The 19531-nt window shown below is 43.5% G+C and overlaps 1 protein-coding gene across 2 annotated transcripts in view; it reads right to left on the bottom strand.

Annotated features, from left to right (window-relative positions):
* Window positions 1-19531, bottom strand: part of GAN (gigaxonin) — a 41367-nt gene that overhangs the window by 14189 nt on the left and 7647 nt on the right. The window contains exons 2-10 of one of the 2 annotated variants that reach the window (XM_033069403.2): window positions 11992-12106; window positions 10807-11157; window positions 10137-10354; window positions 9155-9276; window positions 8551-8663; window positions 7317-7466; window positions 6862-6998; window positions 6251-6379; window positions 161-270 (exon numbers count right to left, since the gene is read on the bottom strand). In XM_033069403.2, coding sequence (XP_032925294.1) covers window positions 161-270; window positions 6251-6379; window positions 6862-6998; window positions 7317-7466; window positions 8551-8663; window positions 9155-9276; window positions 10137-10354; window positions 10807-11157; window positions 11992-12106 — 1445 coding nt within the window. Of the gene's footprint in view, window positions 1-160; window positions 271-6250; window positions 6380-6861; window positions 6999-7316; window positions 7467-8550; window positions 8664-9154; window positions 9277-10136; window positions 10355-10806; window positions 11158-11991; window positions 12107-19531 lie in introns of those variants that run through there. The other variant, XM_033069404.2, reaches the window with a different exon arrangement.

Below are 19531 nucleotides of genomic sequence, written 5' to 3'. Positions count from 1 at the left end.
CCAAAACCAACCCATGTGTTTCTCTATGTCCAGCATAATCCCAGAGTGACACAACAGTGTCCCAGCCTTTTATTCTTACAATGTTCAGTCTTATCAGTGCCAAGTATTCAAAATGCTGGAAGGAAACGAGAATAAAGAGGTTTCCAGTCCTGCTCCTGACCTGTATCGAGATCTCCAATCACGTATATGCTGGCTCCGATGGGCACAGCTCCATACACAAAAGAAGAGCTAGTTGGGATACATAGGTTCTGGTCATTTAGATAAATCCACCTGTAAAAATAACAATTAAAAAACAGCAGTTCATTTTTAGTGAGCACATTAGAAAAAAAAGAATCCACAGTCTTTTTGCAGCTGTAATCTTTGACTCAAAAGCAGAGTGTACATATTGTTATGTAAAATGAACATTGCATAGTTTGGGACAGTCCTGGTTTCTCCCAGCCAGGAATAGCAGTTAGTACTGCTGTATCCTGAAGTCTCTTAATTTCACAATTGCTCCACTCATCTGTGTAATCTACCTACAATAAATTCTTCTTGCAGCCACCTAGTGTGACCTTCTGGAAGACAGCAGGCATGTTAGAGAGCCAACAACAGCTATGCCAGTCAATCTTCCCTACAGAGAAAATTTTAGGCAGTTTTGTCTTTAAATTAGTCATTAAATTGTCTTTAAAGTAAACACATACAAATATTAATGATCCATAGTAGGGAAAATAACAAATTGCTATAGCAGAACCTTGTTATTAAGCAGTGTGTCCCCCATATAATTCTTCAATTTCTTTAATAGTGCTTTATCAGGACAACAAATCCTTGCCTGCTATGAAGAACACAGCACTTGGCAATGCTTAACTTCAGAAAAGGGATAGAAGACTGGAAATCAAAGTGGTAATGGAATTTGGAAATGTCCTTTATCTTGGATTTGCACAGACCTTCTCTATCACATATCAGGCTCTTTTCAATCCCTTTCCAGCTCCTACAGTAATCTTACAATTCCCCTGTGGTCACTGTAAGCGCAGGCTCATCTCAACGCTACATCAGCCTGATCTTTCTACAAGTGAAAAGCAGTTTTCTGTGTTGAAGCCTTTGGAAAGCAGGTAAGGATGTACTCCTCATCCACGTGCGGTGCTGGTTTATAAAGAGGTCCAAGAGTTATCAGCATGCTCTCTGTGGTTCTGAAACAAATTCCTACAAAATGCTGCTGCACCTTTGCAGATGCTGTCACAGCCACCATGCACAGAGCCCGAGATGTACAAATCACAGCCATTGTAGGTGACTGCTCCTACACTTTTTATTAAATAATTTACCAAGAACATGAAGGTCTGAGAAACCTTTGAAAATCATCCCATATATTTTCATGGCCATACCAAGTTAATTTGAAGGAAAAAGTTAGAAAATGCCCTCCCAGATACTGCTGATCTTTGAAAATTCTGCATCATGTGAGCTCCTGATTCAGAAGTAAACCACTCTCCTGGCACTGAAGGAGAAGCTGCTCCATATCAATTATCTTGGAGACAGAAATCAATTTTTAAAGGGCAAATGAAAGGATTAGCTGTCCATTATTTTGTCTGTGCTGTACACTGAAGGATTAACGTTCTGTGCAAAGCAAGGAAATGGTTTGTAGCTGTCACAGAAGAGGACAGATAAACTAAGGAGAGAAAAGGAGAAGTTCTCTACAGTGGTTCAGATATTCTCAGATCAAAACAACTTGCACCATATTTCATTAGCTTCCTTCCCTTACTGTAGGAGGAGGGCACAGTATTTTCACTGCTTTTTAGCAGCAAGTGACCTAGAATTCTGAAAACTGAGTAAGTGGCAGAGAAATGCAGAAGGAAGACTGGATTTATTTTTTTTTAAATTCTAACTATGGGACCAGGTTAAGGAAGGGAAAAACTCAAATCAGGAGTTCATCTGCATTAGATAGTCTGGCTTTTGGAGTTTAAATAAAAAAAACCTAAACTCATAGGGTGAGACCCAAGCATTTTCCTGCTGTGCATCACCAAAGGACAATATTAAATTATCTGTAGCTGCTTGTGAAAATTCATCCTCAGGCTTTCTCAACGTGTATACACTTTAAAAACCAGGCACCACTTTTCAGGAACACTCACAGCAGCTCTAGCAGTTAAAACTAGGAAGGAACAAAGACAGGAAGGGCAAGGGGTCACGTTTCATCAGAATTTGACTAAGCTCCAGCTTAATGTGGGTTGTGCCTGCTGTTTGAACAGTATGGAAAAAACACCATGACCAAAAATTCACAATCTTCAGGAATCTGAAAACAGTCCTTGGAACAGAACTCTTGCGTACTTCCCTGGGATGGCTCCACTCAAACTGAGTCCAAGAGGAGCAGGGGGAAGGCAAGTCCTGCTGCAACCACAGCACAAATGATGGCTCTGAAACTGGAACAGGCTTCCACCCAATTTTAAAACAGAAGGGAAGGAATCCTGATTTTTTTCAGTCTTAAAGTGAGACAAACAAAATGATCCATCCACACTGCTGTAATCAGTGAGTGGGATGGGGGTAACTGCTTTATTTCCAACTGGGAAGTAAATAAAGATGTGATACAGAACCAACAGATTCCAGACACGTCACCTCAAGATCACTCCAGCTGAGAAAAGAAGCCTGGAAATGAATGAAAATCCATGTTCCTCCCATCTGACAGTGCTATCAGTCAGTCAGTGTTCTCATTACATTTGCATAAGCACTTGCTTTTAATGAAATTCCTGCACGCTGACTGGAAGAATATTGCTAATTACACATACTATGTTACAAGACTATTTAGTTCACTGGTTACATACTGCTCAAAGGTCTTCCTTATTTTTATGATGTTCCAGTAGCAAAAAGAACATTGCAAAGGATATTTTACCAAAGTACTGCTTCTGAAAATTATCTATCACTTTTATCCCTCTTAATATCTGCAAATTTTTGTAATTCTTTTTTGAATCATTGAAAAGAAGGAAGAAATCCTACCCCACTTAGAGACCACCAGGGAAAGGCAGCAGTGGCCATACACCAGCAGATCTTTGCAAAGAATCCTAAAGTCAGTTGGGCTCTATGAAATATTCCCAGCCACCCACACTGAAAAGAAAAAACCCGAGTGTGTACAGACATCATCCAATTCTCCACTCACCTACATGGTGCAAAAGGTGTACTCTAAATTATGAACTCTGATAGAAAGTCTGACCCATCAAGGTCTTGAGTATGTATTTAAGACTTCCTGCTTTTTATGGAGTAAACCAGCACTGGATCACTAAGTGAAGGATACCTTCACATTTCCATTTTCACATTCATTAAATCTGTTTTTAGCTTGATCGATATCTAAAAAAACAGGATACAATGCACACAAAGCTCAATCTACAGCCTTTGAAAAAAAAAATCTACATCCTGCAAAAACCCTGCAGTCTGACATACAGCTTTTTCTATCTTTGGGTTCACTTAAATCCACTCATGCACATGACTCTAAAGACAGGCTGACAAAACATTTATTAATTGAAAAACCTCAGTTAAAGCAGCACTTCAAGTATGAGAATTATTTCCTACATTACCCTGTTCACATTTCATGTGGATGCTACTATTCTGTCTCACTTCATTTATTTTATTACTTGTTTATACAGCACAGCTTAACAGGAGTCTCAATGTTTATTTTTTTGCTAGTGTGAAGATCTCAGCATATCCCCAGTCTTTGAGAAGTCTGTGTCATGGTTAAGAATAACAATTTTAAAAGACTCTGCACTGTGAGTTATTTTGGAGTAAGTTACTGTCAAAGTAAACAATATTAAACAAGTCTAGTCCTTTAATCCAATTCAAGCCAGAATTATGGCAGCTTACATGAATTAGTATGTTTATACATCAATGTGAGTACATCCTTAGACATCCACACTGGAGTAAAACCTGCACTCAGACTCTCAGGCTCTGGGTGCCTGGGATGATGCTCGACCCTGTGCTCTGGCAATGAGGCCTGAGGCACACATGGAAATTTGTGCACATGGCAGAGGTGTGCATTGCTGCACGTACCCCATAGCCAACATCATTCCATGGCTGAACTCACAGTCCAGAGAGTTCTCTCCACCCACAGAGAAACTGAACATAATGGAGTTCTGCACTTAGATAAAAAGAGCTGGAAAAGCCCACAGCTCATTACAAACTATGCAGTATTGGCATGTAACTATTAAAAAAGTCACTGTGAATTTTGGTTTGAGACTGCTAGAATTGACCTGCTACACAGATCTCTGAGGGTACTGAAACCTGGGATAACAGACAGACCCTGGAGCTGAGTGCTGGAACATAACAAAGAGACACTGCACCCTCTTCTGGCTACAGCACCCCTGGGCTCAGCTGGGGCTTCCAAACCCGGGGAGCACCATCCCCAGGCAGCAGCTGCCACCATCCCAGCCTTCCCTGGTCCCCAGTCTCCACAGGAACACCCACAACCTGTGCCCTGCCTGCAGGTTCATGCTGAGTTAAATTCCTAAGCTCAGACTGGGCAGTGGCAGAGCAGAAAGGCAAACTCTGGTATCTCAGCTGCCCTCCTCAAGTGCCCCCTCCATCAGCTCCATCAGTTACCTCTGCTGCCTCCCCTGCCCTGTGCCAGTACAGCCCTCACACCACACCCAGCACTCAGAGCAACTGGGGCTGCTGGAGTTATCCCTGGATTATTCAGCATTCCACTGGAATTCTGCAAGGCCTCGGGGGTCCCAAGCAGAGCCCAAGATACATCCCACTGTGACAGGTGTGGCTGCTGCAGTCAGCAGGTGGCACCACGGACTCACCTGCAGCACCCAGGCTGGGCCCTCCCAGCTCCCCAAACTTCACTTTATGGAAGCTCAACCTGCACCAACCAGTGAAACAGGTTTGTAGCCACTGCTGAGGAGTCATGAGCTGTGACTTCTGAAGAACAGAACCAAGCTGGAAATATTTCAAGTACATAAGCTGAAAATAGCAAGTAGGAGAGAGGGGAGCACTTCTTTCCATAGTTCTTTCCCTTTCAAAAACCTCTTGCAAAACATTAATAAACTTCTACCATTTCCCCAGCCTCCAGAAGTGTTCCCTAGCAAACACTAAGGGAGCATCAGCAGCAACAGCCCCTCTGATCTGTCTGCTTCCTTTAACCAATTTAAAGGATGTTTTTCTTCAGCTTCATTTGATTATAGCTAGTTTAGACATCACTTTGAACAACAGAGGAAACCTCTTCATACAGAAATTAAAGTCTCTTTACAACCATATCTTGCAAGAAAATTATATAATGAATTTACATCTACTGTTCTATTTTTGTGTCCTTTTATACAGGTCACTGTCATAAATCAGTCTTGATCTTCTAATAAAGACATGCTAATCTCCTTCACTTGTCAACAAGCCTTGAAACATCTGACCACAAAGTCTTTTTAAAATTTAATTTATGAAAGAATAATCCAATTTGCAGTTATATGCAAGAAAAAAGTCACTGGAGGAACCAAGCTTTTCACTTGTAACTGGAGAATAAGATGACTAAACAAAAAACTCAGTGTAAGGTAACATTTTGAATGGTTGCCACATATAGTAAGGTGGACTCCACTACCAAATGAAGTAATCAGAAGCAAGTAGCAAACAGAACACAGTAACAACGTGATAACAAATTAAGTAATCACTACCAAATTCAAAACAAACAGAAGGAAATGAGCCAGGCAGCGTGGTGAGGTGGCTGTGGGATGTTATAGCATCCATAGTGTCTTTCCTATGGCAAAAGCCTACATGGGTGCCATCAACTATAAATGCTTGGAACAGAAATGCATGAGATTTCTTATCTCTAGTTTAGGAATTCCCTAAGCTGCAAATCTTTGGAGATAGGATGGCATCCTGAAGAAATATCCCTATACATACATACATACATACATTCCTCCACAGAGCCATGCAATCATTTAGGTTGGAAAAGACCTGTAATGAGCACTCAACAGGGAGCCAAGGGCACGAGCAGGGGTGGGGGCAGCAGTACCCTGCACTTGGGGAAACTGCAGAGTGCAGGGCAAGAATCACAAACTCCCTGTGTGACCAAGGCTTCTCCCTTGAGGGGCACTCAAGACTCACACAGTGGCTCCAGGGCTTTATGCTTGGCACGTTAGAGGGGAAAATGGAGAGGATGGGCCTTCAGTAACAGCCATCCTGGGTCACAAAAAGTACAGTGAGCACCAGACCTTGTGTGCTTTGGAGTGCAGGAACAAGGGGTGAGGGAACAGGCAGATGACTGGATGGCAAGTTATTTTCTATGTTTAGAGCTGCAGCCAGTTACCTTTTAAACTCATCATGGTAAAATTCTGATTTGCACGTCACCATCTCGCTGGCTTGGCTGTCGTCACGACTCCTGACCCCACCAAATACATAAAGCTCAGAGGCAACTCCACAGGCCACTGCCCCAAATCTGAAAATCCAAATGAGGAAAAAATATTAATGCAATGTGTCAAAACCCTTTTGCACACTCTTCTGAACTTTCTTCATCTTTTACTCTTTTATTTATTTATACACACAGATGCCTTAAATATCCAACAAGATGAGTCATGGATATTAATTCTAAGCACCTAATTCAGATCATGAAAGGAAAAACCAGTAGAAATATTTCTCTCTAAAAATATTCTGAAGATCCAATTGAAGTATAATTTCTAGTTTTCATTTTGCATCAGGGAACTATTGTTTGTAACATCAGGGCTATGTTTCTACAAAATTTGTATTTATTGCTTGGACGCTTGTCTTTACTCAGACACACGTTAACTGCAGGCCACCATGACTCAGAAAAACCTGGTGAGATGCATAGACCATCTTCACAGATTCATCAGAAAAAGGACACTTTTCTCCCATCAGAGAGTTGGAAAAGCAATCTAGTTTCCGCATTCCACCTTCCCTCACCTCCTCTCTTTGAGAGGACAGATTGCTGTCCACTGCTGAGTCCTGGGGTCGTAACACTCCACAGATTCAAAGAGTTTTCCATAGGAGCCTCCACCCATTGCATAGATTTTCTTCTTCATAGCTGCATAGCAGCCAATCTTATGGAAAAAAGGAAAAAGATATTTAAAATGACACACAAATGCACAGTATTGAGAGCTCAAAGCTGTCTATACACACACACAGAGGTATTTAGGTTGCCTGCACCACATGTCACAACGCAAAGCATAAAAATGCTCAGCCAGTTTTGTTTTGGTGTACAAAGAGATAAGAAGCAGCTCACTCTCACTTCATTTTGAGATATTTGCTACAGCTTCTACTTGAAATAAAAGATTAAAATACATATATATATATATGCATACATATATCTGCATTGACAGTTTAAGAAGAAGCAACACAACATAGGATGCAGTTTTTACCTTTCTAACCATGGTCAAGTCTGGCTGCTTGGTCCAGGTCCGGCTATAAATATCATAGCTCTCCATAGAGATCAGCTCTCTTTCACCATCCTCACCTCCCAGAATATACAGAATCCCATCAATCTCTACCACACCAAAATTATGTCGTGCCTAAGGAACATCAATAAAGCCAACAATGAAAAACATAACTGCCATTGTGAAAAGATGAATACAATCTTATTTTTCAGAGTATCTGTCTTCAAAGTGCTATTGGTATTATGCCTGACTTTTGTTTTGTTTTGGGTTTTTTTTTTTAATGGTGAAGTCCTAAACACTAACATAAGATTATTAATTTAATTAAATAAACAAAACAAAGAGTATCAAAGGGAAAAAAAAGTAAAGGAAAAAAAAAAAAGCAGAGCAGCAGAAGCCAAAGAGACCACACAGAAATCTAAGAACAGAGTTGGCCATATTTCAGTTCCCATAGTGGTGGTCTCCACAATGAAACTGTTGCTTTCAGGTCTCTATAGCAGCAAAGCCTGGACCCATTCTCTGTGCAAAGGCAGCTCCTCTATTTTGCATGTATGAGCCCAGCTACCCCTCAGTCTCACAGCAAACATATCATAAGCAGGAAATTTAATGCATCATAACTAAAATTGTAGCAAAATCTACAAGCCTTTGTCAACCAGATTGCAAAGAGGAAAATCCTGTGGTAAACAACCTCTTAATAAACACCCTGTGCTGATGTACAAAGATAAAAACACAGGTGTATTAAGGATTTATGTATACAAATAACAAACTGTTACTTTTTGATGGAATGTAATTATGAAGAAGGAAGCATTAACTCAAACCAAACCTAAATATGTCTGTGCAAGCCAAGTTCTGTATGTTGGCCAGTCCTCTGTCCATCTTTTCTGCACAGTCCGATCCCTTTGTCCATCTCAGAGGTCTCTTGTTTTAGAAGGCCAGTACACGCAGAACATTAAGTATACTATAGGACTGATTCATTATGAAACTCCTGAAATTTTGTAGTTCATCTTACAGTTAGCTCTTCACCAATTGTTTAGTTTTTCCAGATCCAGCAGTCAGCATCAGACCACAAGAACAACAGGATATAAACAGAAGTCAGTCTGGAGCATGATTTTGAATGTGTAAGATGCAAGCGACTGGAGATTCAGAATAAAATTTTGCAGAAGAAAAGGAACATTTTGCCAAAGTAAAAACTTAAATCCCAACAGTTAGATAGAGATCTTGCCTCATGCATTGGTGGTAAGGAACTCCATGAATTGGTGTCTGGATCATATTTCTCTCCAGAGCTTAGCGTTCCCTTGTTTTCATCCTGACCACCAAGCACAAATAAAAATCCTTCTGTAAAACAAAATGTAACATAATCTTAAGAACAGGACTCTCAAAAGAGGACTCACACCTGCACACTGAACAAAACATGACTGGTGAGCTGTATTCTGGAGTTCACCAAGAGATCCAGACCAGTGACAGGTCAGACTCCAGACTGGAGAAGGTAAAGCACACAATTACATCTGACTCAAGTCTACCCCTGCAGATACTTTTCAACATATTCAGTGATGCAGCAACTAGAATTTACTTCAAACATGAAATACTCCTGGAGAGACAGATGTAGCAGATTCCCACAAAATGTTGCAGGAATAGTGATTTTTAGACACTCAGATGACAGGGATTTTCACAGAATTAAGTACAGTTTTGGGCAAAGGGGAAGCATGAAATAACCCCAGTGCAGTCAGTATTGAAGAAAATGTATTATTATAAGCTGTATCTCAGATTTTGAGGCACTGGTAAGTTTTCATAACATTGACTTTTACAAAGACAAAGTTCCCCTTTACCTGCTGACAATACTCCATGATTGATCCTTGGAATACTCATAGGAGCAAGTTCAATCCAGAGCTGTCTATTGGGATCATAAAGAGGACACATACACCGCATCACTGAGGTTGGTTTCCGTGATCTGAACACAGGGTGGGGAGGGAACAAACAGAAACAGAAAGACAAAGACAGAGTTTTACGAGTTCACTGGTAACACCTCGTGTCCAAAGCTTGCTTGTTCTTGTTTTCCTGTATATTCATCACGTGGCATTTCCCTGGTAAGGAGAAGACCCCCAAATCAAACATGTAAATTGAGTTTGTACAGACTTGGAGACATAAAAAGCTGATTCACTTCGTTCCTACTGTATCTGCCTGTAACCTCTTTCATGAACTTTGAACGAGTTAAGAAGAACTGATAGAGAGTATTAGTAATGTCTGTGTAAAGTGATTCACAAACTGATATGCAAAATGTTATCTGAGTGGTTTACTATGCTTCTATAAAGAGCTAAATGTATTTAAACAGGACAGAACCCTCCCTTCTGCTGCAGGAGGTACTGAAGAAGAGAAACGGATTATTGTGCAGAACAGGAATTTTCACCTTATCTCAGATGCACCAACAATGACTTTTTTTTTTGGAACCACACATATTATAAACAAAACAGTTTAAAGCATATGTTCATTACTTCTAAGTTTTGTTATAGATGCTTTTCAGATAATCAGAAATGATTCTATGTTTAAGTCTATTCAGTTTAAAAAATAACAGCAAACACTTACTGAGCAAACAACCCTACTCTAAGTTTACTACATGTTGAATGTCAGAAACAAAATAACTATTTATTGCTGAATCATCCCCACAGGTATTTTAGGTGTGTCTGACCAACCTAAAACAAACTGAAATGATAGAGTAATAAGCAATAGGTGCACATGTGCTGTGCACTCTGTGTTTTCAGAGTGCTGTGAGTGCTGGCAGTGGGACCAGCTGCGCTGCCACTGCACACTTACACTCTCTCCTCCCCCCCAACAGTCACGATGCACTCGGAGTAGCCCCGGGGCTTGAAGGAGGCCAGCATGGCCTCTCCCTGCTGCGGGGGTGTCAGGGGGATGTTGTTGCACTCCTTGACGATCTCGCGGACCAGCGGCTCGCTCATCATCTGCTCGCGCAGGTAGGCTGCGTCCAGACCCGACACCCACACTGCTGACATGACATCCTTCATGTGGACCTGGGGAGGCAGCAGGGACACAGAATCACCCCCTGCACAGAGGCACCTGGACATGCAAAGGCTTCCGTGTTTAGCAAATACTTAAAAGTCTGTGATACTGGCAGGTAATAAACTGTCCAACACGGTGTTAGTAAGAAAATGCATCAGGTCCTCAAAGTTTCTCTGTAAACATGCTACTTGCTTTCTCACCATGTAAACAAGATTATATCAGCAAATGTCAAAATAGTGCTTTTTATCTTAATGCCTATTAAATAATAAAGGTAGCAGTTGATATATCATCAGCACAGTTTTTACCCTTTTACTGCAATGCCATGGTCTTCATTTCAGGCAAAATTCAATAAATTCTCTAAGATTAGTCCTGAAAGAAACAGATCTATTCCAAGTTCCCACTGATTAGAATGAACACTCCGATTTGCCCCATGTTCAAAATACAAACATTTGGATGTCCTGACCTTTCTGGATTCTGAATCATGAGAAATCCACCTAATCACGGCTTCAAAGACGTATCTTTCGTTTCCAACATTGAGTTTTTCCATCGACAGCACTTCTTTCAGTTTTTGAGGAGTCAGTTCCAAGAATTCCTCTGTGCTGCTGACATCTCGAAAGTGAGTTTCCAGATACTCTGAGGCAAGGTAGTGAACATGATGCAAACAATAGTGCAGTGCAAAGTCCCGAATACCAATACAGTTCTCAGCAGCTATGCAACCTTCTAAAAACTCACAGCAGAGAGTTTTTAAGTCTGTAAGCAGCAGGAGATCAGCTGCCTGTACCACATCTTGGATAGTTTCTTCATTTAGCCTGATCTGCAAGAATTAATTTAGAAGTTATAGCTACTATCACTCATTTGTTCCACGACATGCCCACATTCATTACACTCATTCTCAGGGGCTGAAAAATGGAGTATTAATGCCAGTTTTTAAAAATCAGGAGAAACTGATATGCTAACCATTTATTAATTAACACAGGGCTGGAAAGGCATTTGCTTGACAGAAGGTGTGGAGCAGAAATTTTGATAAGTTCCTGAAGTAACCAACCATAAAATTGCTCATCTCATCTGGGAACCTAGAATGAGTTTTGCTGTAATAAATAAATAATTTTTTTAAACACACATGCAGGAATGAATTTCAAGCTAAATCTGCCTTTTCTTTTTCTGCTGAAAGCTAAATTTGTTCAGCAATCTCAGTCTGGTTCCAAATAAACTGGACACAGCAACTTTAATTCCTGCTAAGGATCCTGGCAGGCAGATCTGACAAGAGGCCAGAGAGGTGGGCACGAGGGGCAGCGAGGGAGGGTGCCTGGTGTACTGTAATGCTCAGTGATGGGGTCTCCATCTCTGTGGCTACCAAAGCAGTCCTCTGTCACAGGTGACAAACACTGCCTGTTTTAAAGCAGGTTACTGAAGGTAGCCACCAATTTTAATACAAGCATTTGACATTTACTCTAAATTTTGAAGTCTTTCTCTGCCGCATAAGAAGAGCAGAGACAACTCCTGCAGAGCCTACTGCCTCTACTTCATATGCACAGTCCCACTCTGCAGAAGTTTTATCACAAAGCTGTAAACATCTTTCAGGATAGCAGGGTTAAAGTTATTTTGCCAAATAGTCCAAGTGAAGTTTAGGGGTTTTTTAATACCATACCTGCCCACTGAAGATGTAGTCTAGTATCTCTTTCATGATATCAACAGATATCCCTTCAAGTTCAATCTTATACGTTGAGCCATCATCCTTTGGAGGATTGTAATTCAATTTTGTTCTAAGAGAAGAGAAAAGAAAAAGAGGAGAGTTCAAAGACTGGGCATTGCTGGCTCTCAGTTTCTGAAGAATCTGAGATCTCAGTACGTGGAGCTCTTGAGCCACAGCAGAGATGTTAAAACTTTCAGTGTGATGAAAAGACTGTCCCTTGAATTAGCACGTAGGTATGGCCTCTGATACTGCTTATCACATTTCCAATCTGAACAAATCTGTCAGCCTTGCAAACTACCCAGGCCATCAAAGAGCCAAAGTATTTTTTATCCCAGCTCATTCATTACAAGCATTCAAAAACTTCACTCAGACCTTCCAACAGAACAGCAGCTCTGCTGACAGATGAAACACAAGAATTTGCTTTGATAAAGGTGGAAAAAAACCCAAAGCAAAACAAAACCAAAACTCTTTTTACTAAGGAAGAAATAATTAGAGTTAGCAGATGTGATCAGAATATTTACTGGCAGCACAAACATTTGGATTGCATTACCATTTTGTGTAGTTTATGATGTTATCAGCCTAATGCTGTGCCTGGCTGTAACCAAGCCATGCACTCACAGTTGCAGGGAACAGCCCATGTGCTGCTCAGCAGAGCTTTAAATATTCATTTACATCAGTGGACACTTCACTTACAAGCCATTTCTTTAAACATACCAGGAGCACTGTGATGTGCCTGTGAATAGAATGGTGGGGGCTAGGGGAAAAGGTGAGGAAGTAATAATAGCACAGCAGACACTCTGCTTTCCACCAGCTGTCAGAGCAAACACTTCTTCCAGGAGAGACAACTTTAAGTGCTCAAAAGGGAGCAGCATCAACCAGTCTGGTGCAAACAGCCACAAGAGCTAATAAAAGATAATTTTAAACTTATTTTTCCACATTTTGGTCAATGAAGAATACATTATATAAAGACAAGAAAGTTTGTTTCACTACCTCTGTGTATAAATAGTGACCTACATCTATACCACAGCACACTAAAATAAAAGCTTTTAAAACTTTTTAACATTCATTTGAATATATCCTTAGATAGAATCAGTTTCTTAATGTGAATAGCTGTGGCTTTGCTAAGCTGGAAGTGTCCAGCCTCCTGCTATTCATACTCATGCTAAGCAAATACATAAATAGGTCTTAGCTAAGGGCAGATTCTGCCTCACTTACTCATATCAGAATAAATTAAGTTTCTCACAAAATAACTTGTAACTCACACCAAATAAAACCTTTGCGTGTAAGGAGCTATTTTTAAGTGTGAATAAGGGCAGTAATTTTAGCCCTTTAGTTCATCATACTTGTGGTCCTGTCTTCACATCCCTTTCCTCCTGTGCAGAGCACCCAGAGACAGAGATGCTCAGGTGCCCATGTACCACTGCACCAGGGCTGCAGCTGCTTCACCCTGTCTGCACAGCACCTGGCACAAGTTACAACACAAACAACAACAACAATAGCATGGTGTGGGTTAGGAAATTGTTTATTTCCTAACACTTGGAAGGAGATTAGGAAAACTATGTGACTCCCATTAAAGCGCATGCTGCAATAGCAGGCACTGATTTACAGCTTGTCAGCTGAAAACTCCTGTCCCAAATGTACATTTCCAGCAGAACATACAACATGTACCTCAACCTGAGCCATCCTTGCCCATGTGCAGTGTGCACCTTCCATGTCTACAAGCTCCAAACGAGCCACAGAGCACATACACACAGGGCAAGGTCCTTTCTCACCTCTAACAGAGCAAAGGCTCCTTTACACACATTTTCAAATCTATCCAAACTACCTCCATTCACACTTGAGTTCTGGGATTCTTGGTTTGTAACAAAAGGCACTCCTTGATTCCTAGGATGAAACTGTGTTTCTTTTAATTTAACATAAAATTAAGCCACAGTGTCTGGCTTCCTTCAACAGAAAGGACAGTCAGGTGGGTGATCCCTGGATCTCACCTGAGTCAGGTACCTGTGAGCAGCTGTTCTGATCAAATACACAGCAGTATCTACACAGAACCTGGGATGTCCAACACATTGTGGGGCTTAAAACAGGTCCAAGGCATATAATAAGAATGTTTATGCCAGCATTAATGGGGAGATTAGGGAAAGGACTCATGGAATTTATCACTAACTTTCATCTTAGCATCAACTGCACACACCCAAGCTAAATCACCTTACTGCATGGACTTTACTCTGACGCCTCCTGGTAACAAGAAGGTGTTGTTCAGAGTTTTTGGGTCTTATCAGGGTAGATGTTCTAATTACTGTGTACTTTTTCAGGCATCAACAGCTTGTAAGCTGAAAAGAAATGACCTAGGCCCTAATGCAAGGCCAAAACATGAAGCCAAAGCAGAAAAATAACCTTGAGAACAAATCAAATTACTTCAAAATTACAGACACTCATATCTAGGCAAACATTCACCTTATGCAAATGCTTCCCAGTTCAGATTAAGTTTTGCTCCTATCATCTGTCACAGGCAGCAATAGTGATCCATCTGCCACATGATTTTAATTTGTTGGTTAATAAAATACAAGGTTATTTATTTCAGTACAAGTACTTCTGAGCTATGCCAAGAGAGCCATTCCCAAAGGCAGCTGGAGGTACTCCTTGTCACTCACATCAAAACTGCAGGACAGCTACTGGCTGATGGGAAGAGAAGAGCAAAAATATGATGCAAGGACTTATTATAACCAGGTTTGGGGCTGGAAAAGTTTAAGAAAAAAAAAAAAAATCATGAGTCCAAATGGAAAGAAAGCTGAAGGAGGAGAAAAAAAGTAGGATTTGTGCAAGCAGAGCCACATCTCCTCTTGCATCACCCAGCACCAGCTGTGACCTGCACCCAAACTGAGGTCTGGGCATCCCTGTCATAACACACAGAGACAGAATGAGAAAGTTCCCAAACATGTTTGTTCCCAGTTCAGAAAGACAATGGGCAGCACATGGAGAAATACTTAACCCTTGCCCTCTATCAAACTTCACTTTAGAAAATAAGTTACCAGCTATGCTCAAGCAGAGGCTTTCCAATCTGTCAGCATCCCAGAAGGAGCATGCCTTCCTTCTGCCATGCTCCTCCTCAGGGTGATTTATTCAGCCTCTGATTTGTGTGGCTGAGAGCTGGAAGTGGCAACCAGCAACCAAAGGTGCAGAGATGTGCCAGCTGCAGCACAGCTGCTTCTAACACAGGCATGTGACAGCTTCCTACTGAGGACAGCATTTTAATTACTTTAAAAGCACTCCAAGCTGTCAAACCACAGCAGAAAAGGCTACCTCAGTCTTCCTCAATTCAGATGGAAGACCAGAACATCAAGATCTAGAAGGAAATAACCCTCCCAGCCAACCAAAACCCCCATGAGTTGGGAACAGAGCACAGACAAGACAGAGGTGGAGGAAATGAAACAAGGCAACTTCTTCCTCCTGTTTTCTCAAGTACAGTAGTTTCACGAATACAAGCCGCACGGATTATAAGCCGCACCCCCGGTGCCTCGACAATGTTGCTGTCTTTGTCAATAGATAAGCCGCACCCCGAATATTAGCCGCACTTTCGTTCATCGCGAGAATCCGTGCGCAGCTTTCACAAATTGGCCAATTAGTAACAGGATCGCGGCATAGCGGGCTTTACTGGCTCGGGGCGGGGCCAGGCAGGCTCGGCCCGCTCATGGTTGCCGACGGGGCCGGGTGGCCCAGCTCAGCGCCACGGCTCGGCGGGGCTGGCCGGGTGGTGCTGCCGCCGCCGCCGGGCTCGCTGGCCCCCCTCTCCCGTCAGCACCGCCCCGCTGCCGCGTTCGCTCGCCCGGCTGGCAGGGCTGCCGCCGCCGGGCTCGCCGCCCGCCCCGCTGCCGCTTTCGCTCGCCCCGCGCCGCGCCTCGCGAGCGCCGCGCCCGCCCCGCGCCGCGCCCGACCCGCGGCGCTTTCGCGGCTCGCGGTTCGCGGCTCGCGGTTCGCGGCTCGCGGTTCGCGGCTCGCGGTTCGCGGCTCGCGGTTCGCGGCTCGCGGTTCGCGGCTCGCGGCTCGCGGCTCGCGGCTCGCGGCTCGCGGCTCGCGGCTCGCGGCTCGCGGCTCGCGGCTCGCGGCTCGCGGCTCGCGGCTCGCGGCTCGCGGCTCGCGGTTCGCGGCTCGCGGCTCGCGGTTCGCGGCTCGCGGTTCGCGGCTCGCGGCTCGCGGCTCGCGGTTCGCGGCTGGCGGCGGCGCTTTCGCGGCTCGCGGTTCGCGGCTCGCGGTTCGCGGCTCGCGGTTCGCGGCTCGCGGTTCGCGGCTCGCGGTTCGCGGCTCGCGGTTCGCGGCTCGCGGCTCGCGGTTCGCGGCTCGCGGCTCGCGGCTCGCGGCTCGCGGCTCGCGGCTCGCGGTTCGCGGCTCGCGGCTCGCGGTTCGCGGTTCGCGGTTCGCGGCTCGCGGCTCGCGGCTCGCGGCTCGCGGCTCGCGGTTCGCGGCTCGCGGCTCGCGGTTCGCGGCTCGCGGCGGCGCTTTCGCGGCTCGCGGTTCGCGGCTCGCGGCGGCGCTTTCGCGAGCGGCGCTTTCGCTCGCCCCGCCGGCAGGGCTGCCGCCGCCGCCACCACGCTCGCCGGCCGCCCCCTCCCGTCTGCACCGCCGCCGCGTTTCCTCGCCCTGGCCGGCACTGCAGGCCCCCGCACCGCCGGGCTCCCCCACGCTGCTGGCCCCGATTCTGCTGGGCTTCCCCCGCTGCCAGGCAGCCCCACCCGCCGGCCTTCCTGCTTCTGCCATGCTCCCCTGCACTGCTAGCCCCAGTTCTCCCGGGCTCCTCCGCCATGCTGGCTCAGGCTCTGCCGCCCTCCCTGCCCCGCCCTGCTGGCTCAGGCTCTGCCGCCCGCCCCCGACACTGCTGGCCCCGCCTCTGCCAGGCTTTCCCACCTCTGCCGGGGCCGGCCGGGCTCCAGCTTGGCTTGGGGCTGCCGCGGGCTCTCACTTCCGTGTTGGCAGCTTTTAGAATTTTGTTAATAGATTAGCCGCCCCGGAATATTAGCCGCACTTCCGGGTTTCCACCAAAATTTTGGTCAAATTGGTGCGGCTTGTATTCGTGAAATTACTGTAATTTAATTTTGAGCAACTTGACTCCATACATGTTTTAAAACAGTAATTTCCATTTTTAATTAAGATCATGATTGTAAGTTGAAATTGCTTCCAGTAAGAGAAAACTGTTCTATAAATGCTCAACATCCACCCCAACATCTTGTGCCTCGTCAGGAAAACTGCTGGCACACACAACACCTTGAGCCAGTGGTATAAGAACAAATGGGTTGATGTTGTGTTTTGATGTTGTCTGTGTGACAAATTTAGAATCTGCTGTTCCACACCACTTAAGGAATACAATCCTAATGAGTCATCTGAAATGCCCTACATGAGGCAGAATGAGGATAAAAATTCCAGTACCTCTTCTCTATATGTAAGCAATATAAGCAAGGTGAATCCTCAAAATGAAAAGATGGGTTCAAGAACTGATGTTGATATTGCTAAGAACAATTTACATCTAATAACATAAAATACATTCAAATAATAAAAAAACCCAGAAAAACCCACAAGCAAAAAGCAAACCAATAGGCAAATTAAGACTGCCCACAGCTCTTGTTAGAATTAAGATGGAACTTCCAACTTACTGTTTTTTTAAAAGGGCAAAACAAATTAAAACACAACCTATACTTCTGACCTTACAGTCAATCCCTGTGAAAGCACTGCTGTGGGACAGTTAAGATTGACAAGAAGCAGCTTGAAAAAAAAAATCCATGTGTCTGAAAACTTGGTTTTCTTACATTTTACAGTTTAAAGTTTACAGGAGGGGAATAATCACTTTAAAAAACTCAACTAGACAAAACAACAAACAAAATGAAAATTCAAATTAAGAACTTGGCCACCAACACCACCACTTGCTTTTACTGAGTCAGACATAATTTTGTGGGAATATTTTCACCTTTGAAATCTCTGCCTTATCTATAAACTATTAAGAAAAGACAAGTGATGTGATTTTACAATGGTCACACAATGGAAAGCTTTCATCCTTAGAGTGCTGGTATATTGGGACTTAAACAAGTAAAGAAAACACCTGTCTGCACAGACTGTGCCTATGAGAATGCTCCAGACCACAATCACCACAAGCAGGTTGTTGATATTTACAGTGAACAGCCATCAAAAAATCTGGGGAACTAGAGACAGATGCTTTGGGTTTGACGCTCTGCAACACAAAACTTTTACCTGCTCTCACGTCACCACGGTGCAAACGCAGCTCTCTGACCTACTTACACTGCAGGGTGTCAGGAACCAGACTGCAGGAGACACCAGGGAGACACTTCTCTTTTGGAAAGGAGCTGTCTTCCCAAATTAATGATTTTGCTCCAGATTAGCCATTAAGGGCTGGTCTACACATGCTTTGCCAGTATTGCCACACTAGCAAACTTTAATACTCAAGTAGCAAAGCTGTCCTTCGAAACCAAAGGGCAATAAAATTGGGGTTTGATGATTTATCCTTTACCTGCTTCACTGTTTTGGCCTTTTCCAGTGAACATCAGCATTTTAAAATGAAGTTGGACCTCCAACAAACGGTTCCAGCAAAGACATGCAGCAAACCTACAACATGCTCACAAGGATGACTCAGTCCCAAAAATGACAAGTGAGTACTTGGAGACTTTGCATCACCAAGGAGAAAACAAAAAATCTGCTTCTGATGCAAACATAAGGTCAATTTAGTCTCCTGGTCTGGGCTTCCTTATGTAGGTTTGAGTTGTTCAAGTAAAAGCCTTCCATGGTAAATCCAATTAAGTCCTACTTAGAACTGACCATTTTAATGGTGAAGATTTTCATTTGTCTGCCTTTATCCCTGCAACATTTTCTCCCATAAAGGCTGGTCCTTCTACGTGCAAAAAAACCCCTTAATAATCACATTATTAAACAGGTCAGACATAAAAACATGATGCAGCAGTTCACTCCACCCACTGCCATCCTCCAAAAAGATATTTTACAACCAAATCAGAAGGTTTCCTTTGAGGTCGCACCCTGGCCTTTAGCAGCACACATAAAAGCCTGTCTTCACCACACCCTGCAAAGGGTGCCAGCTCTCAGAGGATTTTGGCTATGCCTCTCCTATGTCTCTCTCCTTAAGATTAACTCCAACTTCAGATCTCAAGGTAAAGGAGTCCATTTAACAGCTCAGCACAAAATCTTGCAGAAGTTGCTTTGTTACTTTGATATAAACTACATAACTTAATTTTTTTTCAACTATTGAAAACTTTAAATCAGGCAAAAATGTGGCTTCCCCTCTTTCCATCAGAAAGGGAACAAGACAATTCCTTCAACAGCAGCACAGGGGACATGTACAGAGCTCATGGACTTTCCTCAATGAAGAGCTTGTTTACCATGAAAATCTGAAATTACCCTGATTACACTGAGCTCATCCCGAGCTAGATTGTAATCTAAATTGGAAATCTACCCTCAACCAGAGTGTCTTGCCTAAACATGT

The sequence above is a fragment of the Catharus ustulatus genome, chromosome 11 (assembly GCF_009819885.2).
Source record: "Catharus ustulatus isolate bCatUst1 chromosome 11, bCatUst1.pri.v2, whole genome shotgun sequence".
Classification (NCBI taxonomy): domain Eukaryota; kingdom Metazoa; phylum Chordata; class Aves; order Passeriformes; family Turdidae; genus Catharus; species Catharus ustulatus.
The sequence above is the reverse complement of the archived record's forward strand: the minus strand, read 5'-3'. Positions and strand labels throughout refer to the sequence as shown.